The 27176-nt window shown below is 45.2% G+C and overlaps 1 protein-coding gene across 3 annotated transcripts in view; it reads right to left on the bottom strand.

Moving 5' to 3' along the window:
* Positions 1–27176, bottom strand: part of STK32C (serine/threonine kinase 32C) — a 2128976-nt gene that overhangs the window by 1039209 nt on the left and 1062591 nt on the right. For all 3 annotated transcript variants that reach the window (XM_069611418.1, XM_069611419.1, XM_069611420.1), the window contains exon 2: positions 223–278. In XM_069611418.1, coding sequence (XP_069467519.1) covers positions 223–278 — 56 coding nt within the window. The remainder of the gene's footprint in view (positions 1–222; positions 279–27176) is intronic.

Raw genomic sequence — 27176 nt, 5'->3', positions numbered from 1 at the left:
AACACAAATTCTACCTCATTTTTGCAAATACCGCTAGTTCATTTGAAAGGCTGCTTGAATATTCTGCATTGTTGCTTGTGTGTTCATTCATTAGAAATGACAACATTTATTGTTCATAATAAAACTGTTTATGAAGTTGCCACCAAAAAGCAGTTAGAGTAGCCATTATTGTCAATGACAATGCATATTATTCGACATAACATAATGAGAAAATGACTCTACCTTGCCAAAGCTTCCTTTACCGATTGCTCGAAGTATCTGGAAATGGTCCAAACTCACTGCAAATGAAAGCACAATATTTTACAACAGGGACCATAAGCAGGCGCTTTTGCATATTCATATTTGGGTATCCGATGAAGTAGATAGCATTCGAAATGGCACACAACTATATCAGCAGTAAATACAGATTTCCTCTATAAAACGATGCTGTGTGATTTCTTATAAGTGAAGCCAGAACGGGATTTTCAAACGTGGCCCTTCCAATAATTGTCAGCAGATGGAAGGAGCACACTGTCGGATGCAGCATACCGACATGCAATGGAGTTCTGTGGAGTGTGAGTTACCAACACACTGTGCATTGCTGCAGTAGTGCAGTACCATTACCCGAGCCCTTCCTGAGAGCATAGTTCATGTAATGACCAATACAACTTTTGAAGCACTGTTTTTCTATCAATCATGAGAAAAACAAGGCAGTAGGCAAAGGGACAGGTCCCTGGCACTGCACTACTGAAACAGCAAAGGATGCATTGGTAACTAAGCAACCACAAATATCTTTTACGTGGTAGTATGTGGCACACAAATGTGCTCCATCCCGTCCCTACCCCACACCAACCAACACAACGAAAGGAGGCAATGGAAGGTTGTTGAATTAACCTTATCCTCGGGTTTTGCTCTTGGCAACCCTCCAGGCCATCAATCTTCAGACTGTCATGCCATTCGAAAAGGGACGGGGAAAGACCATATGCAAATCAGCTATGTCCCCACCTCGAAAAGGGCAGTCCTGCCCAAACTGCTTGGTCGCATCCCCTCTGCACTGGACCACAAGCATCCCCAGACATGTCTGAGCCTCATTGGGTGTTATCAGTTAGATGTTATTTGGATATCTAGGCATCGCACGCTCAGGACTCATATCTGCGCATGCCTGTCCCACTTAGGATGTGTTTAGCACAGGAGCAGTAAAGTGGCCTACTCAAATCCCCAGAAGAGAAGCACTTTAGGAAGTAACTCTCTTCTGGGAAGATTTTAATGTATATATAAATATATATATATTTTTTTTTCAGTAAAAAAAACTTTGTTAAAGGGACGTTATGGTTAGGTTGTGCTACTAAAAACCTATGAAATTCAGTAAAAAAAACTTTGTTAAAGGGACATTATGGTTCCAAGTAAAACCGAAAAAACCTCTGAAATTCGCCAGTTATGGTAAGCTATGCAACCATATATGTATTGCACCACCGTGTATTGCTAAGACTAACACCCAAGACATAAAAGATGACATAACAAATGTCATTGATGACATCACTGATGACATAACATGTCTAACTCGCTGTTTTTTATTTTAATGATATATCTTAGACAGTAATAGTTAGAAACAAATAAATCAAAAAGTACTATATTTGTAGACTTATATTTCAAACGTGTCCTTACAATAATTCATTTAGGGTCAACTCACAGCATATGAAATATATACATAATAAAAATACACACTTAAAGGATAGCAATTCTTTCTGTGTATGAAGATAATCAGTAAGGTTATCAACACTTTCTTATTGTTCTGTTGTTTTTTTGTTACTGTACTTTCTCTGGATGTGTTCATATGTGTATTTGTACTACTTTTTTAGGGTGCAGTCACATCATGTGATATTTGTACATAGGGAAGTACTAGGTTTGAAGCAGAGCAATCTTTTCTGTGCATAAAGATAATCAGTTAGGTTGTGAACACTTTCTGCTTCTACTGCTGCTTTTTTTGCGTACTTCACTTTCTCTATACATATTTATATTTGTATGTGTTGTTGTGTCATTCTGTTTTGGATGTAGTAATGAAATTATATAGTCAGGGGTTTTATTAGCTACTTATTGCATGTTGCACAGTACAGAAAACTCTGATAAGAAAGCATTTATTATTTCACTATTCAACACGGGAAAATTATGAATATTGCAATTCCATCATGTATGCTGCACACAATCCTCATATTTATACATGAGTAGCTTAGTATATTCTTAAGAACTTCATAATAGAATGCTATTTATATCAGTGCATTCTCTAATGCACTACATAGCTCAAGATAACTATTCCAATGATCGTTAACACTTTTTCTGTCAACATTACAATAAAAATCCCTTGTACAGAGTTTTTATAAAAAGTAAATACACATGTGATGTCATCAGTGATGTCATCAATGACATTTGTGATGTTATCTTTGATGTCCTGGGTGTTAGTCTTAGCAATACACAGTGGTGGCGTGAGTTATGGTTGCATAGCTTACCATAACTGGTGAATTTCAGGGGGTTTTCGGTTTTACTTGGAACCATAATGTCCCTTTAACAAAGCTTTTTTACTGAATTTCATAGGTTTTTAGCAGAACAACTTTACCATAACGTCCCTTTAACAAAGTTTTTTTTACTGAATTTCATAGGTTTTTAGTAACGCAACTTAACCATAACGTCCCTTTATCAAAGATTTTTTTTCCTGAATACACACATACATAGTGTGAATTTGATAGATGTTTACTAGGATTCCCTTACTTTACATACATATAAAATGCTGAACCCCCCCGCTAGTGATTTTGATGTCCGCGGACTGTGCGAATGTCCACGGACGGACGCGGACAACATCAACACTACCCAAAAACTCAGGGGGTATCTTAGATTGTTCTATCAAGCTATATAAACACTGAAAAAGTTCAAAAAGCAGCACATTAACACATTATTTTTTTTTTTTTATTTTTTATTGAAACATCAGTCAAAATATGTCACAGTATAATACCGTGACATCAGACTTTTATTACAACCAAGTTTCATCACAAATTCATTTAATGTGATTTCCATTAAGGTTCATCCTTCTATATTCTCTAAATCAAGTGCGTCTATAAAGTTGACTATCGCACAACAAAGATTTACACCGTTCCCGGCCATTGCCTGCGACCACCAATCCCTTGCTTCTGGGTCCGCTGGGCGATAGTTGCCTAAGTGTAAGGATCGTTTTGTTGTGAGCGACGTGCATTTGGTTATCAGATGTTCGATAGTTTCAGCATCGTTCATACAGAAACGACATCTGTCGTTGTTTACTTTATTTGAGTGACGAAGCCGCAATGCTGCTTTTGTATTGATTGCATTTAGCCGAATTCGTAAAAACTGAGCCCGATGATGACGGGAGGGACAATTTACCAAGTATTTACATTGAACACCCAGTTTATGTTGACCAATTCCTGTGTCCAACGTTGTAACCATTTTACAACGCTGGTCGCAATTCTGGATCCAATGCATGGTATCGACCTTTTGCTTAGCCAATTGAGGTCGCATTATCAATTCATCAATGTTTGAATTGGCATGAGCAAGGATGTTTGTCAGGCGTTGTTTCCACTCTTCAAGTAATACTGAACTCCCAGGTCCAGGTCTAGTACAAAAGGGCTGATAGGCAGGTGGTTTAGATGGCATGATCATTTTTCTAAATGCCATCAGAGATTTCCAAATTACGCAAGCATGAAGCGAATTTATGGAAAGTTCATATCTTAGTTGGATCATTGAAGTGTAGGTTGGTAATTTCAAAACACGCCGCCAGAAAACAGCTTCAAGCTTCTGCCAGAAAGCTGCGTCAATGGTCCATCCTGCTTCGGATCCATAAGTAATCGCTGGAACGACTTTCTGCAAATAGAATTTTAGGGTAGGAGTAAGTGCGAATTTGCCATAAGATTTGTCCAGAAGCTGGGCTTGGATTCCAAACTGCACCATTCGGGTTTTCAAATCTGCTTTCCAAGGAGTTTCACAGAGTGAATTATTAAAGGATATCCCCAAGTATCTAATTGAATCGACAACATCTAGTGGTTTTTTGTTAATATACATTATATGTAATAGTAAATAAGAAATTGAACCTATATATGTAACACATCAACCATCAATTTAAATACCATATGTACTAAAATAGAATATACCACAACAAAAAAGATATGCCTCCAACATAATTACCTGACAGAAACTGCACAGCTAAGAGCAACAGCAGACCTACACAACATTAAGAACACGATTTACCAGAAGCTAGTAAGTAAACTTCATTTTTCTTATATATTTCTAAACGTTCTGTATTTGGTACAGTAAAAGTAATATATATTTTTTTTTACACAGAAATGTCCAGTACTTTGGAATGGCTTGAGGAAAATTTCCCACGTGAGGAAATGTCTGAAGACAGTGATACTAATGGTAGACACTTCTCTATGTAAGCAAATTAATAATCATTACTTGTATACATATATATTTTTTTAACAGACCATACAAACATTGAAAATAATACACCAAAATAGACATTAGAAAATACTCTGCAGTGCATGGAACAAAAAAATTGACATGCTTATGGAAAATGTCAATCTTTTGAAATATTTTGTGGAGGAACACATAAAAGAGAAAATTAAGGGGGTAATTCATAGAATTCAGCGCACAAGTGGCGCACGCGGCTGGCGCACAGTGTGCGCGTGCGAATCCCTGCGCCAGCCGCGTGCGCCAAAACCCATTTCCGCGCACAGCGTATTCATGGATTCCAGCCACCAAAACCAGCCGTGGCGCATAGTGGCGCATCGACCTTGCAGCAGCGCCAGTTACGCCCCCAAGAACGCCTTCCGCGCAGGGAAAAGCCATCAAAATCCCCAATCCAGCGCAAAGGGCTGCGCTAACCCTGTACCAGCACGGCAAGCGGGCTACGTGTATTTCAGGGGTTCACGTGAAGTTCCTCACGCGATCGGGCCTGGGGGAGCGTGCTACGTGTATTTCAGGGGTTTGCGTGAACTTTTCCACGCGATCGGGCCTGGGGGAGCGGGCTACGTGTATTTCAGGGGTTCGCGTGAACTTATTCATGCGATCGGGCCTGGGGGAGCGGGCAACGTGTATTTCAGGGGTTCGCGTGAAGTTTCTCACGCGATCGGGCCTGGGGGAGCGGGCTACGTGTATTTCAGGGGTTCGCGTGAACTTATTCACGCGATCGGGCCTGGGGGAGCGGGCAACGTGTATTTCAGGGGTTCGCGTGAAGTTTCTCACGCGATCGGGCCTCGGGGAGCGGGCTACGTGTATTTTAGGGGTTCGCGTGAAGTATTTCAGGGGTGCGCGGGAAGTTCCACACGCGAATAGCCTGGGCGCGTGTATTTCAGGGGTGCGCGGGACGTTCCACACGCGAATAGGCTGGGCGCGTGTATTTCAGGGGTGCGCGGGAAGTTCCACACGCGAATAGCCTGGGCGCGTGTATTTCAGGGGTGCGCGGGAAGTTCCACATGCGAATAGGCTGGGCGCGTGTATTTCAGGGGTGCGCGGGAAGTTCCACACGCGAATAGCCTGGGCGCGTGTATTTCAGGGGTGCGCGGGAAGTTACACACGCGAATAGCCTGGGCGCGTGTATTTCAGGGGTGCGCGGGAAGTTCCACACGCGAATAGCCTGGGCGCGTGTATTTCAGGGGTGCGCGGGAAGTTCCACACGCGAATAGGCTGGGCGCGTGTATTTCAGGGGTGCGCGGGAAGTTCCACACGCGAATAGCCTGGGCGCGTGTATTTCAGGGGTGCGCGGGAAGTTCCACACGCGAATAGCCTGGGCGCGTGTATTTCAGGGGTGCGCGGGAAGTTCCACACGCGAATAGCCTGGGCGCGTGTATTTCAGGGGTGCGCGGGAAGTTTTACACGCGATTTCAGCAGGGTACGTGTATTTCAGGGGTGCGCGAGAAATTCTACATGCGATTGGCCTGGGTACGTGGATTTCAGGGGTGCGCGAGAAATTCTACACGCGATTGGCCTGGGTACGTGTATTACAGGGGTGCGCGAGAAATCCTACACGCGATTGGGCCTGTGCGAGTGGGGCAGTGTATTACGTGGGTGTGCGGGAAGTTGAAGAGGTGAATTGCCAGTGTGGGTCCTCCCAGGTCTCCCCTCTACCCCCTCCACGACCTCTGCAGGCAGCCCACACCACAGGGGACTACCCTGCACCCCTGGTCATGTCCCGCAGGCAGCCCATCCACCATGGGCATGCCCCCCAGCCAAGCCACATGTCCCCTTGCACCCCCACCCCCCAGCACCATGGGGCACCTGCCAGCAGGCCCCCAACCATGCCCCACTCATGTCCCCTTGCACCCCCACCCCCCCAGCACTGTGGGGCACCTGCCAGCAGGCCCCCAACCAGGTCCCACTCATGTCCCCTTGCACCCCCACCCCCCAGCAGGCCCCTACTCATGTCCCCTTGCACCCCCACCCCCCTGCAGGCCCCCACTCATGTCCCCCTGCACCCCCACCCCCCAGCACTGTGGGGCACCTGCCAGCAGGCCCCCAACCATGTCCCACTCATGTCCCCTTGCACCCCCACCCCCCTGCAGGCCCCCACTCATGTCCCCCTGCACCCCCACCCCCCAGCACTGTGGGGCACCTGCCAGCAGGCCCCCAACCATGTCCCACTCATGTCCCCTTTCACCCCCACCCCCCTGCAGGCCCCCACTCATGTCCCCCTGCACCCCCACCCCCCAGCACTGTGGGGCACCTGCCAGCAGGCCCCCAACCATGTCCCACTCATGTCCCCTTGCACCCCCACCCCCCAGCAGGCCCCCACTCATGTCCCCTTGCACCCCCACCCCCCTGCAGGCCCCCACTCATGTCCCCCTGCCCCCAGGTCCTGACGAAACGCAATCATGGCAGTAATGGGCAGCATACCCAGCACAAACACCCAGCCAAGGATTGCATCCACCCACATAGTAGATGCAATTACATGATACAACCCCAATGGCAAGTATGTAAATGAACACATGTCCGTCACACACACATACACAATGGGTGCAAGTGAATGTCAAAACCCATATCATGACATGCATGAAACCAATGAGAAAATACCACAAATGTAAGTAATAAATATATGTATTAAAGATGAAAATGAAGTAAAGAAATAAAACACACAACAATGGGGATGACAAAACAAATGGTCCATGTCCGAGAACTAATAGAAAAAATCAAAAAACAAAGGAATCCAAAAACTAATGTAGTCCAAAGAAAAATAATGGGGGGAAAAAATAAGGAAAAACCATTGCCTCATGGTGAACACAAATATAAATCCAACAAATGTTTTCCAAACATCAAACTATGTACAAGAATATCCCAGGGTCCATGAGCCCAACACCATAAATGAAACCTACTACTATTAACTAATAAAAAAAATATATACAGAAAAGTGGCCATTGTCCGAGCGGTCCAAAAAAAACTTAAAAAATAAAGGAAACCTAACACTAACTAACTAAAGAACTATATACAATGGCAGCGGGCAAGTCCTGCGGCTCACTCTGTGATGTTGCCGGCCAGGGCATCATCGAACTCCATGTCGATGTCCCGGAGGCGGGACTCTGTCCTGGCCCCGAGGTCTCGCAGGGACAACCCCGTGTCCACCTCAAACTCCCTGCGAGCTTCCTCGAGGCACTCAGCCCGCCTCAACGCCCGACGCATGGAGAACTCCGCCCTGACCATGGTGAGCCGCTCCTCTTCCGCCCGCTGCCGCTCCGCACCTATCCGCTGGACCAACTGCTCCCACACGGAAGACACTGCCATCCCAGGGTTCTCCTGCCCTACAGCCGATGCCTGCCTTTCTGATCTTGATGGCCCCGAGCCATGATGCCTCCCACGTCGAGCCTGCTGCTGCCTCAGACGCCACTGCCTCTGCCAGCACGACGGCATCCAGGCTGATGGAATCCACCGATGCCGTCGTGCACGTGCCCTGCCAGATGATGCCGGCACATCCTCCATCTGCAGGGGGACAGTTGCTGGTGTGTCCACCCCTGCTGGACCTTCGACTCCCGACTGTGGCAGGGATGGGATCCCCACCGAGCTGGCTGCATTGGTCAGGGCAGGTCCACAGGGGGCCCTGGTGGCATCTGGGCCGGAAGACGGCAAGGAGAACGACTGGCGTATGGTCTCCACAGAGGAGGAGAGGGCCGCCAGATTGGCCGACACATGCAGGAAACCCCCGAACATGGCCGATCCCAATTGGGCCACGTCGGCACGGTGCTCTTCGTGATGACGTGCGTGCTCCTCCTGGAAAGCACGCACGGCATCACGAATCACAGCCGTGCGCATCGCGACCCCAATCAGGACCTTCTCCACACGGCCAGGGGTCCCCTCGTCCACAGGTGGAGGGGAGTCAGATGACATGGACATCCCCTCTACCTGCGGACGGGCCTGGGACGGGGCATCCCTGCTGGTGCAAGGTGGTGCACCCACAGGTTCAGGGACAGCGACATGCACAGGCCCCTCCACGGTGACCTGTGCTGCCTCCTGCCCCTGCCCCTGGACTGCACCACTTGCACCAGCAGGGATGCCCCCACCAGGCCCCATGTGCGCCTCAGTGGCGGCCTCCTCCTCCTCTGTGGAAACCACCAACCTGGATGGCTCCTCGCCGTCTACCGCCGTAGCAGGCCCCTGTGGGGGCTCACCCACCCCTTCCGCTGCAGCCGTGGGGGCATCCCCGCCGCCTTGCTCCACAGCGCCGTCTCCGCCCTCTCCTTCACTAGCCGCTGCGTAGAGGGAGACATAGAACACAAGCATCAGGGTACTGTACAAAGTCAAAGTACACTTCCATCATGTCACACCACAACACATGTGTCAGTCCAGGCAAAACACACACAGTGACAGTCATGATGCGTGCCATGGACATTTCAATGCATGTCCAATGGACTCTCGAATCATACAATGTAATGGGACTCACATGCATCATGGGTCATGCCTATCACATGCACACACTTCACCTCAGTCACATCCATCTGGCCCCGTACACCCCATTCACAGTGCATACAAGGATGACTAGGCTGCATCAGTGAATCTGTACATTGTCACAGCCATGTGTCATGCATCCATGGCACTCACAAGTCACAGACACGCAGGTCAGGCACACAGACATGGATACCACATATGTATCTGGCATCAGCACCCATCCCTCGCCCCCACCCATGTCCAGGAACAGAGACTGCCATGCTCTCATGTGTGCAATCTGCACAGGGCTCCCCATGTCGCATTCAAACACATGCAACAACCGTGCGGTTCACACATTACAGGTCGCACATGCATTCCCATGATGTCCCTGCACACATACATGCGTACATGGCCTATGTCACACATGCAGGCAAGTATCAGACAACCAGCACACTGCTACATGCCCTGTCTCACACAGCAATGCTTGGCCACTTACCGCTCAACTCCAGACGGGTCTCCCTCTCAAGGACCTGGGCGTGGAGCGCTGGGTGTGCGCGTTCCAGGACCCTCAACTGGATGGAACTCATGCGGCCCCGGCCTCCCTCCACGAGGCGCCGGGCCTTCCTGAGGGTCCTGGACCTCAAGTCTTCCCAGCGCTTCTTGACCTTCTGGATGGTGCGGGTTGCCACCCCCTCCGCGTTGATGGCAACCACACAGTCGGCCCAGATCCTGTCCCGTCCTTCCTTGTAGGCGCGGGACGATCCGAAGAGGGCATCATACTGCCCCAGGACTTGCTCCACCAGGACACCAACTTCGGTGGCAGTGAAGCTGGTGCCCCTCTGCCCCTCTGGCTGGGGGTTGCCACTGGTGCCAGATGTTGATGTGCCCGACATGGCAACCCCAGGGGCAGGAGTGGGTGGGCAACTGGGTCCTGGGGCTGGGCTGTGGAGCGATGTTATCCGAGTCGGGAGTCTTCTGTTCCAGCAGGGGTGGACACAGCAACTGGACCCCTGCAGATGGCTGATGTGCAGGCACCAAATGGCAGGGCACGGTGGCAGCAGGCAGGCAGGCAGGCAGCAGCAGATGGCACGTGGGAGGCTGCTCGGGGCACTGGGGGGGCAGTGATTCGGCCTTCTGGGCAGGAACGTGGTCTTCCGTGTGTTTTCGCGTGGCCAGCTTGATACGGAGTGATTTGGCACATGAAAATCCTGCACGTCAGCGTGAAAATTGAGGAAAGGCCCTTAGCGCGTAAGCGCGTCAGCACGCGTACGCGATTTCATTGGACCCAAGGCCCTTGCAGCGTAAGCGCGTCTGTGATGTTTTGCGCACGGGCGTTGCCCTGGCAGGCTTGGTGATCCCGCGTGCATTTATGTTCTGTACGTGCTTTTTGTGCGGTGCGTGTGTTTTCCATCCGTTGGGGTTCACACGCTATTACTTCACAGCGGGTGTTGGCTACGCGTTCTTCTACACGCAAGGCAGACGGTGAGTGGTACCCCGCTCCCCCAGGCCCGATCGCGTGAGAAACTTCACGCGAACCCCTGAAATACACGTAGCACGCTCCCCCAGGCCCGATCGCGTGAGAAACTTCACGCGAACCCCTGAAATACACGTAGCACGCTCCCCCAGGCCCGATCGCGTGAGAAACTTCACGCGAACCCCTGAAATACACGTAGCACGCTCCCCCAGGCCCGATCGCGTGAGAAACTTCACGCGAACCCCTGAAATACACGTAGCACGCTCCCCCAGGCACGATCGCGTGAGAAAGTTCACGCGAACCCCTGAAATACACGTAGCACGCTCCCCCAGGCCCGATCGCGTGAGAAACTTCACGCGAACCCCTGAAATACACGTAGCACGCTCCCCCAGGCCCGATCGCGTGTGTGACTTCCCGCGAACCCCCGGAATACACGTATCCCGCTCAATCGCGTGTGTAACTTCCCGCGCAACCCCGAAATACACGTGCCCCGCTCGCACAATTGCTGTATGTTGCCACTTTTGTAATGCGCAGGGACGCTACCGCCTGCCTTCGTGTGGCGGACGTGTATCGGCTTGTGCGTGTCTTTCGCTGTGCGTGGTTTTGCCCTATTCGATTCCATGAATACGTGTGGTTCGGGTGCGTGTGGGCGTTCCGTCTGCTTCCCTGCAGTACATCCCCAGTTACGCCCTTGTTTTCGCAAGTTGTTCCCCATTCCGCGCGTTACGCCCCGTGTTCCGCCCACTTTCTGGTGTATGCGCCGAGGTTGTGCGCTTTCACTGTGCGCATCGCGCACGTCCTTTGGGATGTTGCAGTGACGTGTGCGCCATGCACGGGTTTGGCGCACATCCCGTGGTAAACACGCGCAGGGACTTCCATGTATCGCACGCGTGCGCGTGCGCCTGTTTTTTTCCGCTTGCGCTTGCTTGCGCCTGCTTGCGCGTAGATTTTCGGCGCACGTTTGTTCCATGAATCGGCCCCTGAATATCATTGTCCCACATGCACCTGTTCCCCTCTCCATGTCCCAGTCAACTATCCCCAAACCCTCAACACCAAGAAAAACATTTTGACATCCATCCCTTCATCCCCTCCCATCCATGCTCTCCAAACCCCTAATTCCCCTGTGTTTGTGTCAGTTTCTGCTTCCCCGTCTCTTTCAGTTTATATCTGTATATAATAAAAAAATATGTGTGTTTTAATTTAGTCCTTTGTGTCTTATTATTTTTAAAACGGCAGTTGGGGTGTCCGCGGACAGAGCGGGTTTCCGGAATGTCCATAGGCAAAATGAAACTGTTCTTAGAACACACTAGGTGTTCGGAATGTCCGCAATTAACCAAAATGGATTTGTCCTAAGGACACTATACCTGTCTGCACTATCCGCAAGCAAGATAGAACTGTTCTTAGAACATTTTCGGTGTCCGGAATGTCTGTAATTAACCAAAATGGGGGTGCCCTGAGGACACTATACCTGTCCGTACTGTCTGCAGGCAAGATGAAACTGTTCTTTTCACACACTAGGTCTTCGGAATGTCTGCAATTAACCAAAATGGAGGTGTCCTAAGTACACTATACCTGTCCGTACTGTCCACAAGCAAGATAGAACTGTTCTTAGAACACTTTTGGTGTCCGAAATGTCCGCAATTAACAAAAATTGAGGTATCCTAAGGACACTATACCTGTCCGTACTGTCCGCAAGCAAGATAGAACTGTTCTTAGAACACTTTCGGTGTCTGGAATGTCTGCAAGTAACCAAAATGGAGGTGTCCTAAGGACACTCTACCTGTCCGTATTGTCTGCAGCAACATGGAACTGTTCTTAGAACACAATCGGTGTCCGGAGTGTCTGTAATTAACCAAAATGGAGGTGTCTTAAAGACACTATATCTGTCCGTACAGCCCGCAAGCAACATGAAACTGTTCTTAGAACACATTGGGTGTCTGAAATGTTCACAATTAACTCAAAATGGAGGTGTTCTAAGGACGCTATACCTGTCCGTACTTTCTGTAGAACATCTATGCACATGCGCACCACACCCATAAGTCCTACGAACATCGCACCTGTCCGTAACTGTCTGTATTACTCATGTTACACTTTTAATTAGTTTGAGGACCCGAACACTGTCCGTAGAAAATGCGCACGACCGTTCATGTGCATTTGGTGTCCTGCGGACACAAGTTCCCTTCGCGAACATGTTCGAGACGTCATCATGTGACCGCACCCACGCTGAGCATGTGTCCTGAATTGCGGACACTGTTCTGAACCGCACCAGCACCCCTATAAAAGGCCACACCCCAGAGCTGATCTTTATTCTGTCTTCCTACTATTGAAGATTACCTGCTTTTGCTGTGCTGCCTTTGCTGAAACCTGATGGCATCCATGGCTGCTGTTGTTCCACCTGGTGCTACATCTGCCTCAGCACCACCCCTAACCCCTCCACCACCACTACCTCCCCAAGGGACTGAAGAGGGGAACAGGCATGAGGATGTGGAGGAGGATGAAGAGGATGAAGAGGATGAGGTAGTGGAAGTCCCTAATATCAGCACTCGCCGTGAGTCTTGGGTGTGGCAGTTGTTTACCATTCAGGGTGGAGTGCCAAAAGCGCGTGTGCACAAGGTCACCTGAAATCAGTGCCACATGGTGCTGAGTCGTGGGAGGCCTGGTTCGTACAGTTTTGGTATGACATCTATGAAGCGACACCTAAGGTCGTTCCACGGTGGGGATGTTCGTAAGGTTGTACCTTGTGATCAACGTAGTAGGTTGAGTTCCTCTACCACATCCTCCGTTTCCGCTCCTGTCTCCACAAGAGACACTCCTGTGGGACACTGCATCCCTCCAGCTGCCTCACAGGCCATTGACAATGCTGTTGACCCTTACCTTTCGAGGGTCACAATATTGTGTATGTACTGCAATGCAGTACTCTGCAGGGGGAGAGTCTTCGGAGTGCTTTCGAGACTACGGTCAAGGAGCATGAGAAGGTCTGCCCACTACCTAAATAAGGCCCACCCTACATCTTCCTCTCTCCACCTGCCCTTTCTTATCCCTGTGGTTGGTGTCTCTTCCTTACCCTCCTTTCCCCTCCTCTCCTAGTGTCTTGTGTGTAAAAAAACAAAAAAAATCAAACAACAAAAATTCCCCAAAAAATAAGGCTCTTTTCAGAGCCGCCTTTCACAGTCTAAACATAGAAGTGACAAATAAATAATGCAGGGCCCTGTGCATTTTTTAGAAGTCCGCAGACAGTTCACAGACATCTAAAATTTTGGGTTGCTGCCCTATCATAACCATTGCACTTTTCTCTGGGAGGAAGTGGTGGCTCTGAAGAGAGCCATTTGGTGGTGTTTGTGTTTGAAAAACTTCAAATGGTCAACACCTACTGCAAAATGGATGGCTGCAATTCCAAAAAAGGTCATAATGCATTTTGCAAATTTCTCAGAAAAATCTGATTGCCAGCATAAGTAAGATGAACTCCATCTCTGCAAAAAATGTATGTGCTACGAAACATAATATTTTCACTGTGAAAAGAGGACATGCCAACATCTCTTAGAAAGGCACAAACAGCCTTATTTACATTGCACCTCGCTTTCTCCATTTGTGGACCAAATGAAGAAGAACTCAGCCACATTTGTCTCTGCGCAATACGAGAAAAAATTACTTGGGAATTTGGAAACATGTCCATGACCTTCCCAAGTCATTCTTTCATTGCAAATTGCTAAGAAATTCCAGACACATATCCTAAATTGTTCCCTCCACAATGAATTATAATTATGTCTGGATGATGATCTGTCTCCAAAATAGCACAGAGAGGTACCAAGTCCAGTCACTTAATTCCACGCATTCCATGCCAGTGCACTTCCACATAAGGGAATCCAAAATCTGAAGCTACTCCACAGCGTTCTGCATGCCCCTCCAACCAATGTATCCATGAGTCTTCCAAAATCCATATAATCTGTTTTCTGAAACACACAGCCATAGCTATCTGTTCTTCTATTAGAAAAAAGACTTTCTGACAAACTCCTTACACAACACGCCCAGTAAACTTTACTGACCAATCCCTTGCTTTTCTCATTCTCATTTGTATGCCTTTCCACCCCAAAATCCCCATATGTAATACGTGATGTCCGCGGACTACCGCCATGTCTGCGGACATATTAAAAAATCTGAGCGTGGTGTATTTAAATTTAAATAGTGTGCCCCATTTCCCCTTTGAGGTTGGCTCTGAAAAGAGCCATTTTTTGGTTGTTTTATTTTTTGCAGATGCTTGACAGACACCTTGGCCAGCCCTTCTACGCTTTCCACTACACTCTCTGTGCCATTCCCTCATTGGATACAGCTAAGTAGTCACACAACCATCCACCAATAACATCCAAGACCTCTACATCTAACTCCATCATCAGAGTTAAGCACTTCTAATGTACTGTTGATCACTCTGAGTACAAGTCTCATAGCATTGGAAAGCACCTACAACAAAAAACTACTGTACAAGTCTCCAAGATTTCTACTTGCAGCTACAGGCATATCCACATGCAAGAATACAAACTACAGGTATGCATATTTTCTGCACAGTACATGAACAACTCTTATGAATGCATATAAACAGAGTAACTGCCACTTAAGCTGTATAACCTATAAAAAAACGTACTGTCATTTTTCCGATCTGCTATAATCAACTCTCACTTCCAAACCTGCTGCTATCTAATTTTTCTTTTACACACACAGCTATCTAAAAACACTGTTACTATATTAAAAGATGGGAGATATAACAGTATAATTATAGAAAAACACTTAGTAGTGTATTATAAAATTACACACAGTCAGGATAAGATTATGCATCTTCATACAGTCACACAGATAGACAGTATCATTGAAAAGCTCCCCGCTGAAATAACCCACTGCCTATAAATCAAATTCTTCTACTTTATTACCCATACCTTTACAAATGCATACATTCCATGCTTCTCTATACAATTTCTACCATTTACCTTATAAAAATTGCAAAATAAGTATAACATTATTTCTTTTATCTCCTAACATTCAATAACACAGCCTTAAAAAGCCAAGTGAGTTTCATACACTTAGTATTCTACTCATTTGCAAAGCATATTGAAGTAACATGTTGTAAGTAAAATATAAAGCGTGCACATAGTCAAAGGAAACGGCATTCACACACTATGTTCTCTTATCAAACAAGAATACTACTACAAAAACATACAAATAAATGTCTAAATCAACGTCAATGCTATAAACTCACAAAATTACTAACTTCTTTCTTTTACAATTGCAGTAAAGACCACTCTCCAGAAAAGCAGCAAGATCTGAAGTACAAAGAACAACTCAGAAGAAACCTGCTCATTCAAAACAAAAAAAGTAAGTACGATACTACCATAATATTCTTACTGTTACTCAAAGTCACTGTGCAGTTGATTCATTGAATGTGTACACCAAAACAGAGATGTGTACACCATTCTGCCAACAAATCCCCATTTATTAAACAGGGATTAACAGGCAGAATAGCACACAAATCCCCGTTTTTCGATATACAAATAACATAACTCAGCCCCTAGAATTTTAGTATTAAAGAACAAAGAACTGTTTTAATTCTATACCATTAGATTTAGTATTAGTGCTTCTCCTCACCACTAGCTTACTTTGTACTGTCATCTGAACCCAAATATAGTAACACACAAGTACAAGAATAGCCTTCCCAACCAGTTGTAGCTGCCAAATGCACAATCACACACCACCACATACATCTTTACCATCATACTCACACACTCATGCACACAGCACACATACATTGCAGAACAGCCCAGCCCACACCTGCTTTTTTTTTTAACAGACCCCAAAGAATGCCTACCAAGAACCAAGTCCGTAGAAAGCAACACAGAAGTAGAGCAAATTAAAATAAAAGTGTCCAAAATAAGCATCCATCTCTAGCAGAATTTATATAAAAAGTTGAAACAAAAGATCTAATAGAGTCATTAAGCGAAAACAAAATAAGCTTCCAGTACAAAAACTTTCCCTCCTCTTTCAAAATGTAAAACAAAACAAAAAGTGATTTACAACAATTCAGCTACCACTATTGCTAACACTGATCCTATAAATCTTGATGTAGTGGCATGTAACCATACCAAAAAAGTATATTAGAAAAAATGCTCCGCCACAGAGTCCTTCAAAATCTTATAAAAACAGGACAGATATCATGCACAACCCTTAATTAATTTTAGAAGCTTTGATAGACAGTGCAATCCTTCTCAAAAGAAAGTTATTTATTTTAGTGTTAAACAGAATGAAACCACTAACAAAACTAACTACTAAATTACAAAAAAGACTTCTAAATAAACGAATGTCAACAAAAATAACTTCTTAAATATATGTGGAGGTGAATGGAGTCACACCAGCAGCACAGAACCATATTTCAATGAAGAAGCATAAAAACAAAAGCAAACAAACATAATTGCCATACATAGCAGTAGAAGAGGCTATGAAAAACTTAATAATACCATTATGGAACAAGAGATACTGCTTACAAAAATGTCCCCAGAAGATTCAGTATCACCTCCCCATTCAACTGAACCAGAACATCCAGTATACAAATGGCCGTGCACGTCAATGGTTAACATTGCCAAAAAATCTTTCACATGTTTACGCCAGTGTGAAAGGCAAAGACAAAATCAAAATGAAACTACTACAAAATATGGATACCTGTTCAGTGCGCAAACACACAGGACTACAAGGACATTCATTAGCCTGCATTTCAGGACCTATTTGTAAAAGCACCTTCCATCATATCAAAATGATATCAACACATCATTCAACTATAAGAAATCTAGTCTATAAACTGTACTATGCTAAAAGTTTTGCTTTAGCACTAGCCAATTTAAATAACAATCTTCTACATGGTACAGCGAAAGATCTACTTGAAGAAATAGAGCATATCCAGAGAAAATATTTTGGAAGTGAAAGGCACTTACAACATGCAATACCTTTACAACAAACTAGCAAGAATTGTACAGATGACAACCTTCTACTACACACATACAAAAAAGAAATACTAAAATTTAAAAGTACATCCGCTGAAATACCAAACCATGTGTGTGTCTGTTGCCGCAGAACTTTTTATAAAAGTAACAAAAAAACTGTAGACGTAACATACAAAATAAAAGACAATGGCCCTTATTACGACCCTGGCGGTATGGGGTAAACGGCACCGTAAAAGATGCCGGCGCCGTTTACCCCATACCGCCTCATTACGAGGTCCCCTCGCGGGACCCAGGAAGCAACGCCTGGTCAAACCGAGGGGAAGAGGGAGCAAACAACGGGCCAACTCGTAATGGCCCGTTGTTTGCTCCCTCTCCCATTCCCATTCAGCCCTATAGGGGCTGAAATGGGAAGGGGGAAGGACCGGGTCCGGGTCCTTGGAGGGAGGAATTACCGGGCCTTCCGAACTCGGAAAGGCCCGGTAATTCCTCATTCTGAGGACCCGGACCCAGACGCGATTTCAGCGGCAGCCATGCCGCCAATAGCGGCATGGCTACCGCCGAGGTCGTAATGAGGCACAATGAATAGTCCAAATGGTTTGAATTAGCTCTGTACCTTATAGCAGAAAACAAATATGAGATACATGACCCCTGAATACGTTGCACTTACTGCACTACAAAACTTGACAACAACCAAACTCCTTCACGTGCTACCACAAATAACTTGGAATTATTCCCACTACCAAAACCCCTGTAACAAATCAATTTATATGAGAGCATTATAATTCAAACAGTACACCCATTTCAAGCAATAATACGCCTGCAACCAAAAACAGCAAAATTACCTCCCTCTGAATTAGTGAAAGGCATTTGTGGCAAAGTTGTTTATTTACCATTAGATCTGAAAGAAAATATAAAAACTCTGGGACTACAACATCCAATATAGCAATCTTTAATTGTCTTAGTAAATGGTGTACCTACAAAAGACAAAATAATTTGGCAACAACTCAAAGACTTACATAAAGTTAGACAAGCCATGCAATATCTAAAAGACAATAATGAATACTACAAAGAAATAAATATTGAAGAAAACTTGAAGGAAACCACTAAAATAATTGAAGAGTCACCAGAAAGTGGTAAATTTGAACTTCTAGATCCTGCTACACTATCCAATATTTTAGATCATTATACATTTCATCCATTACACTCTAGTGACACCATAGATGATGCACTAGAAACGTACCAAATGCGACAAACCAAAGGATCACCAATCAGCATATGGGAAAAAAGTAGAGAAGCACGTGCGTTTCCTCTACTCTTTCCTACTGGAAAAGGAGAAAGGTACGATGATAGACCCATTCAGATAACAGCATCAGAATACCGCTCGTTAGGAATGTATTCTGAAGATCCCAGATTTAGACAAAATGTGGAATACATATTCCAACTACTCTTTGAAAGTGAACTAGCAACTCTATGCTACGGAGTTGCACACACATTAAAATCAGGTACCCAATTTCAAAATATGTCAGCTATGCAATTACTACAAAAAATACAAGAAAAAGATGAGGTTCTACAATCAAGCATAGAAAATCTGTTAGCAAACATGCGTAGTACTAAAGAGAACTGGCACAGACATCACGTTGTATGATAAGAAACCTTGGCCCGCTCACTTGGTTTGTTACATTAAGTTGTGCAGAATATGCATGGGAAGATTTACATGATTTCCTACACATAGCAAACAAAACAAACATAGATATGCTAACACCTGGAGAACTTTGCTCTCTAGATCCTGTTACTGTTTCAAGATATTTCCATCATCGCTTCATTGCTTTTATGGATTAAAGATGCTCCTAAATTTGGTCAAGACAGTGATTCCACTGTTTTACAGTTTATCGAAAAATATGTCACTTGTGAAATTCCATCAGAAGCAACAAATAGAGATCTTCATGCGCAAATTGTACAATTTCAAAGACATAAATGTGGGAAATATTGTTGTCGCAAATACAAAAACAAGGGGAAATACTACACCAAATGCTGCTTTGGTTTCCCTAGACCAGTTACAGAAACAGGTGAAGTGAACAACTTCATGTCTTCGGTTAGACATAGTGTTAACACATATTACATAAAAAGAACAGAAGAAGCAAAATATATCAATGATTACAATGCAATCATTGCCCTCTTATGGAATGCAAACATAGATGTGCAGTACATTGCAGACAATTCCACTGCAGTTGCACGATATTTTACAGCCTACTTAAACAAAGCAGAAAAAACAGAGCTTCAAGACCTCTGGAATGACCTATCATCGGACAAAACACTGTCTCAGAAATTGTACAGCTTATGCAAAAAAATGCAATGTTGCCTTATTATCACTGGTGCTTCTCAGTTGGCCCCCAATCCTAGGGGCTGAACATTTCAACAAAATGTATTTCACCATAATGTTGAAATGGGTGTGATCTGTACAGAGGAGCGGGGTTCACTGACGGGCCCATAGATCAGTGTGCACCCTCAAGTACTTGCGTGACCACGGTTAGAATAATTCCACTAGAATTAGTAATGCTTCAATTGGTTCATTTTACATGATTTTGTTATCCCGAGAGAGGGTGTAATGCCTGAATTTTATTTGTGTTGCACCAACATGATGAAGGACCTTTTATATTTATTACCTGGTCAACAGCTATTTAACAAACAAAATACGAGCAACTCTGACAGCCTTTCTGTCACCCAGCTCTAGCGGCCATAGAAACTAGAGGTAGCCATGGAGACATCCCCGCCCCAGGGAGTAATCCCAGGGGTGGGGTTCGAGGCGTACGTGCTTATCTTATTTCTTCATCAGTCAGGTCTCTGGGTTTTCACCCTGGTTCGACATCAATCATTATTTTCATCCCTATGGCTTTTTCGCAGTTTTCTGGCACTGTGCAATGATTATCTTGATAACACAGGATCCTAGCAACACTATTGCTAGTAGGGCTCCCAGAAACTTGAATATATCTGTCATCCATTGTGGGACCCATGAGAATAGGTCTCCAAACCAGCTGTCATCGTCGACTTCATCACTTTCGTTGATCATCTGGTCTTTCAAGTTTGTCAACATACTTATGGCTTCTGTTAAGGTTCCGTTTTCTTCATCATGTGATGGTACAAATGTACACTTCCAAAAATAAGACAACGTTGCCTTATTATCACTGGCGCTTCTCAGTTGGCCCCCAATCCTAGGGGCTGAACATTTCCACAAAATGTATTTCCCTGGAATGTTAGTGCTCCATTCCTTGGGTAAGTTAAGTTGACACACTTGTTGAGTCGCTATAATTATACACAGAAATGTTTATTCACATTCTTGCTCTGGACAAAATAGCACTTAGTTTCAATCTACTACGTTAAGCGATCACATGCCATCAATGTACATTTAACCTATGCATTTCTGTGAAAACCTTCCTCAGGGATGTACATGAATTATTTGTAGCATAATTAGGCTATATAATTATCATCAACAGATCACACCCATAGAATCAAATATTTTAACTCTGCTATATGGGCTACTTCTATAGAATCAAACATTTTAAGTGAGCTATATGGGCTACTTATACAGCATATTAATTACAATCAACACAGTACTAACAACACAAAACCAATATCATCCTAAAGTAAAATAGCCAGAAGTGCATTTTTTTTATGTCCACCGACAGCTGCAGTGTCCACGGACATGGGAACACACCAGGGGTGCCTGCCACCTAAACAAATACAACAGTACACCCATCTCTTACTCCCCCACCCTCCCGAAGCACTCCTGTACACCAACACACTTGCCAAAGGTGTATTTCTCCCCCGTTCCTCACTGCGCTGTCCGCGGATGTCCGCGGATCCAAGATGATGGATGCATCAAAACAATGCAACGCACCTCACGCTTCATTCAAGCCAATAAGCGAACACGTTGCATGTCCGCGGACATGACGCAAGCCGATTAGCCAATCGGTGTCCTGTCCGCGGAGCGAACAGGGAAATGTGTCATCTGAGCGGACATAGATATCACTCATTTTTGGTACCTACTTTTTGGTCTTTTTTTAAATAACTACTGGACAGGTTTTCACCAAATTTACAAAAACATGCTTTCGGGACCAAGCCGCTGCTCCTGCCGCAAATTTGGTGAAAATCCGTCCAGCAGTTTGGGCTGTAGGCGTGAGCAAAGTTTAATTCAGTCTATGGGGAAAAAAATACATTCTATGACCCCCCTATAACTTTCCCCCCCCTGGGCCAAACCTCACCAAACTCTGCAAAACAATTCAGAGTGGGCCATATACTTTTCTTGCAAAGTTTGGTGAGGATTCGTCCAGGGGGAGCAAAGTTATAGGCCGCCCAGAAAGTGCTCTTCCTATGGGTTTAGCAACTTAACCATAATTACACGGCCACTACAGTGGCCGTGTAATATTAGGTAATAGGTTCCTGTGTGTTATATAAAACCATTAGAGAGTAGCTAACATAGAATAAGTGCAAAGAATACTAGTGTATTACCTATCTAACACTTTGGTATTGCAGTGTTAGAGTTATTCACCCTTAGAACAAGTGTAATCAGAGTTTTGTCTCAGGCACATAATTGTAAGTCTCACCCAGGGAATGGATTAAATGAATGGGGGAACCAGTCGGAAATGTGATTCTTTGAGAGTAAAGGAATTCATATGATGGTGAAGAACAAAACCATTCACATCAGAGGCTGATGTAGAGGACTTAAAATCTTTTGGGAGTGCACAGTTTGAGAGAGCTGGCCACTAAATACTTCCCCTCCATGACTGGGACAAATATTCCAAAACAGATATTTTATAGAGAGTGACAACATGCCCTAGTAGGCTTGTAATGTTCACATCACACATTGGAATTATCCATTTTATTAACACAAATTGACATCCTAGTCTTAAAAAGATCATATATAAATCAAACTGCAATTTTAAAGCCAATTGAACACACAGATGATGTGACACCAGGATCATACTAATAAGGACAACCTTTCACTTCTTGACGCAGACCACATTAATTCAAATTAGTAAAATATGTGTTCTCCCTATGGCAAGATTAGCAAAGGTCAATAAAAACATGTTCCAGTCCTCTTTCGTTAATTCATAATTTCCCAGACTCTGGCAATTTAAATAATTGTGGCCTTAGTGGACCGTATATCAGTCAGTGCACTAGCTCAGCATGGGTCGAATTCTGGCAAAGCTCTGAGATGGGTTTCTCTCAAACGCCCTTCACTAGGCTGGAGGAAATGGACTGGGTGGATACCACCTTTCACCTTTCTAAGGCCAATAGCATGGTTACAACGAGCTGGCAAATTAAATCCCCTATTATTAAAGCCTCTAGGGTCAGTTCAGTATGTGGTGCATACTATGTAAATGTAATGTCAATTTAATTTGCACATCATTGTAACAGCAACAAATTAGTTTGTTAACAGCTTGTTACTTATCGATAGCTAATCCATTATGCGTTGAAGTGGTGCTTGCGGGATGTTTTTACCCATGCATCCAAGCCCTACCATAAAACTGTGCAGTACTGGCATGGAAAACATCATGATGGCCAGAACTCCCCAGAGAGTGCATAGGGAAAACATGAAAAATAGGCTGCCACCCATTTTTGCCTATGTTGTGAGCACAGGAGGGCACCGCCTGAAACCACCATTGGGATACACACACAGTAGCCTGAAACCATTGGGAATGGCAATGCTGATTGCCAAAAGCAACCCAGAACTGTGGGGAATTCATTTTCTTAATGTCAAAAATGGATGCAGTACCGGTGCTCACCACTATCAGAAAGCCGGCGTTTTAAAACCACCAGACTTTTGTGTAAAACTGAACAAATGAACCGAAACCAGGCCAAGGAAAGACTTGCTAAGAGGTGGATACAATGTAAAACTATATTCTGAAATGACTTGAAGGAAGTAATTATTTAATGTATATATAAAAAATAGCTGCATGTCAGTTGGATTTGAATGTAGAAAACTGGGAACTAAAGTGACATTTAGCTGAATTCTGCCTGACAACTACCCCCGACAGGAGAAACCTGCTCAGCCCCTCTTCCCAGGCCTGGCTGCATCCTGTTGCCCCCACCAAAATAAGATCACACTTCTCTGATTGAATTAAGGGAGGTTGAACAAAGCCTTGCCCTGGACTCAGGAAAATGTTATATTGGGAGGGCCGTAAAGTGGCTTTCTCTTGGGAGAAACTGGGAGGGGCAGTGCCTCTGCTAGCAGCTGAGCTTGGGGAAGTGGATACACCAGTTATTCCACCCTGTGATGTGGGAAGCCACACCCCTTTTGACCAGGGCATAATTTTAAAAAGATAGATAACTCATAGTGCGGACTGGTCAAAATTATATAATTAATACCATTATTCTTGTGATTTTTCCGTGCACATTTTAAAAGGTGTTAGGACCCTGTGGTATGTTCCTGGGGATAGTAGCGGAAAAAAGGTTGTTACTCCAAATGTCTGCATGTTAAAAATCTGACGCTTTATCATCTGTAACCCATATCCCTGGTGCACATTTGTGTAAAATCTGGAAAGGTTTAGAGGTCGTTATCTGGATGAAAAGGGGAGAATTCTGTCATCAGTGGACACGACATCGTACAGAGACAGGGATCGGATGGTTTGGTGCTACAGAAAATATGTTAACTGGACCTATAATATTAGAAAAATGGTACATAGATAAATATGTATTTGGGTCAGAAATAGATTTGTGTGCAATTTGACAAGGGGAGGTTCCTCTGACCATAAAACTTACAGCATCACTCTGACACTTCATTTCTTCCCCCCAATCAAGGGAGAGAGGAAAGCTTGGCCAATGATAAGTGAGAGGGCAGGCTTAGCTAGGCCCAGGCACACACCCATTTTCAAAACACATAAAAAGGGCCACTGAATCCCAGGTAGGGGATTCACTTTCCACTTTCTTGCGGGACGCTTTGCCGGGAGACTCCAGACTTCAAATCCATCAACCTCCAGAGACCAGAGATCCAGAGAGACCAGAGATCCAGAGAGACCAGAGAACCAGAGACGAGAGCGCTGTGAGGAAAACCGCCAGAAGTCCCGTCCAACTTGACCAGACCTTGATGGCTTATTTCAAAAATATAGTGTGAGTACTCACTGTGCCAAAACCAATCTCTTAGTTTAAAATAATCTAATCCAAACTATTTTAGCCTATTAGAACTGCCTCCTAGAATCGTGTCATTCTGTCATCTTTTAAACTGAAAACTGTCATCTGTCATTCTGAGCTTTAAAATTTCAAATCCGAAAAACGACTTTCACGAAATCGTCCGTATCTCCGGAACCGTTTGTGCTAGGAACGAGATTTAACTTTCATCTTAAAGCTAATAATCTATTCCTCATTGCTTTTCCCTTGAAACCATAAAAGTATTTTCGCTGCCTTATCCATCTTATACCAACTCCTCATTGACGGTAAAGAAATGTGCTAGTGTTAGGTTACCCATTGTTGATCAACATTATATTCATAAGTGTGATATCAATTATTAATTTCTTATAAAAGTGTGATATATATATATTGTTTAATTTTTCAAATAAACCTTTTAAGTTTGCAAAACAAGCCTACTTCTTGGCTCAGTGGGGTCAAGGGGGATTCTAAGAGAGGGGTGTTATACAAGGGTTCATCATCCAGATTATAACTTGCCATAAAAATATATAAATAAGGGCTTCCCTTGGGCCTCCCAGACAAGGCACTGACTTAGTGGGATTGCTTGATTGGAGTCACTTACAAAGTGGGGGCTCGGAGCCGGGATATTCAGGGTTAGATTTAGCACTTGTGCAGCTTAATACAGTGTGCTAACTGACGGGATACATACATCCGGTCGGATCACCACGCTGTGGTACGCTGTAAAGCACTCCTCAAAGGAACGCTCTAAGGAGAAGGTCTGTTTTGCAAAATAAAATACAAACTTCTGTAAGTCAGGAAGGAACTCAAATTCCAGAATGACGACCGTGGTAGATATGAAAATAGCGAGGGAGCACCTCTTACATAAGCTATTTGTGAGAGGTGAGTGGACTCATCAGGACCAGGCGGTCTGGTTGCAGGCAATCGCGCAACAGGTCACTGAAACAGGGTCAGATATATGAAGAGATCAGGGTCCCCTACATGTGGCCCTGAGCGAACTATATATGGCCCCTAAGGCAAAAGATGAACACAATAAGATTGCCAGTATAGCGGCATATTTGTATCTATATATGGAAGTCATGCAGGACAAATGTGCTGAAGGCCGAGATCTGGCAAATAGGCAACAGATGGCGTTAGAAAAGGCCCAATCTGACCTGGTCTCTTCTGAGCAGAGGCTGCACGGGATCCAGGAGTCAGAAAATGACAGCAGACAGTACATCACTAAAATAAAGGAGGATATGGATAGGCTGCAACAGGAAAAGGCTGGCCAGGATACCAGATTTCTGGCCTTGCAGAAGGAGTACCAAGAAGGTTTGGACTCCCTTCTGCAGAGCCAGAAAAAGTTGGAGCTACAACTGGACTTCAACAGGGCATGCACAGAGCAGGTAGCCACCCTGCAAATTCGATTAGACAGAGAGAAAGAGGAAATCAATAAATTGATAATGAAAGACCTGGATACCCAGGCAGAGTTTGATCAGGAGCGCCAGAAAGCTGGTGCCTTCCAAAGGCAAAGGGCTGACCTGGTGGCACAGATGCAGGCTCTTAGTCAGGAAAGGGATACCTTAGGCCAGGAAGTCTGCCACTTAAAAAGGAAAATGGAAGAAAATCACCTGGCCCTCCAGGGACTGGGTGACCTCCAAAAAGAACACCAGAACTTGTTAGAGCACACCAGGAGGGTGGAGGATGCTCTGGCAAGAAAGGAGCAGGCCAATAGGGCCACAGCTCAGGAGGTAACCCTCCTGCAGCAAAGACTGGCCCAGTACTCCAGGACCAATCAGGAGGCACAGAGAGAGAATGAGGCTCTCTGCCAAAACAATGATAGGCTCCAGCAACAGGTAGCGATGCAGGAGAGACTGATAGAGTCTAGTAAGGCCTTAACTGAGGAACTGAAAGAGCATGCTCTTGCATTGCAACAGGGAGCAGGGGCGGATAGAGATGAGGTTCGCTGGGAAAGAGAAACTCCTGAGCATAACCTCAGGAGCCCTAGTGCCAGAGGCCTTCACCTCTACCAGTCCCTGGACTCTGCCACCCCCATGTTCCCTGGCGCACATGAGCACGGGGCCACAGGGATGGCAGATTACTATCCAGCTAAAAGTATGGGGCTCATAGGTCAGTACCACCCAGGAATGGAGGGGCGGGCATCCGGGTATGGGCACCCAAGCACAGTGCAATTTAGTGGGGAACCCTAGGAGAGTAGGCCCACTAAGGGCATCCTGAAAACCTCTGCCCAGTTAGGTCAGTGGGGGGGATACCCATCAAATCCTGGTAGCAAGGAGCGTCACAAGACACAGGAGACCAGGTCCCCACATTCTGCCAGCCATTCCCAGGCTCGCAGAATCCGGGAAAACCTGGAAGATCAGACGATCACCTCTGGGAGCAGCGCTTCTGAGTCGGAGGATGAATGGACCAGGGTTACCCGAACCAAAAAGGCCAATAAGGCAAAAAGGGCCTTGCTTAAGGACCCATTGAAACAAATAAAGGCAATAAGGAGTGTCATCACGCCTTATCATAAGAACGCGAAGTATTCTGTTTGGGATCACTTGGAGCTCTATGAGCAAATGATGGAGACTTTCCATTTGAAGGACAGCAGTAGCTGCATCCAGTACGTCAAATGGACCTTCTCACCAGAATACTCCAGTTTCTTTGCAGGGCTGGAGGATCAAAACCATTCAAGGTGG

The sequence above is a fragment of the Ambystoma mexicanum genome, chromosome 8 (genome assembly GCF_040938575.1).
Source record: "Ambystoma mexicanum isolate Mex_15411 chromosome 8, UKY_AmexF1_1, whole genome shotgun sequence".
NCBI lineage: Eukaryota > Metazoa > Chordata > Amphibia > Caudata > Ambystomatidae > Ambystoma > Ambystoma mexicanum.
The sequence above is the reverse complement of the archived record's forward strand: the minus strand, read 5'-3'. Positions and strand labels throughout refer to the sequence as shown.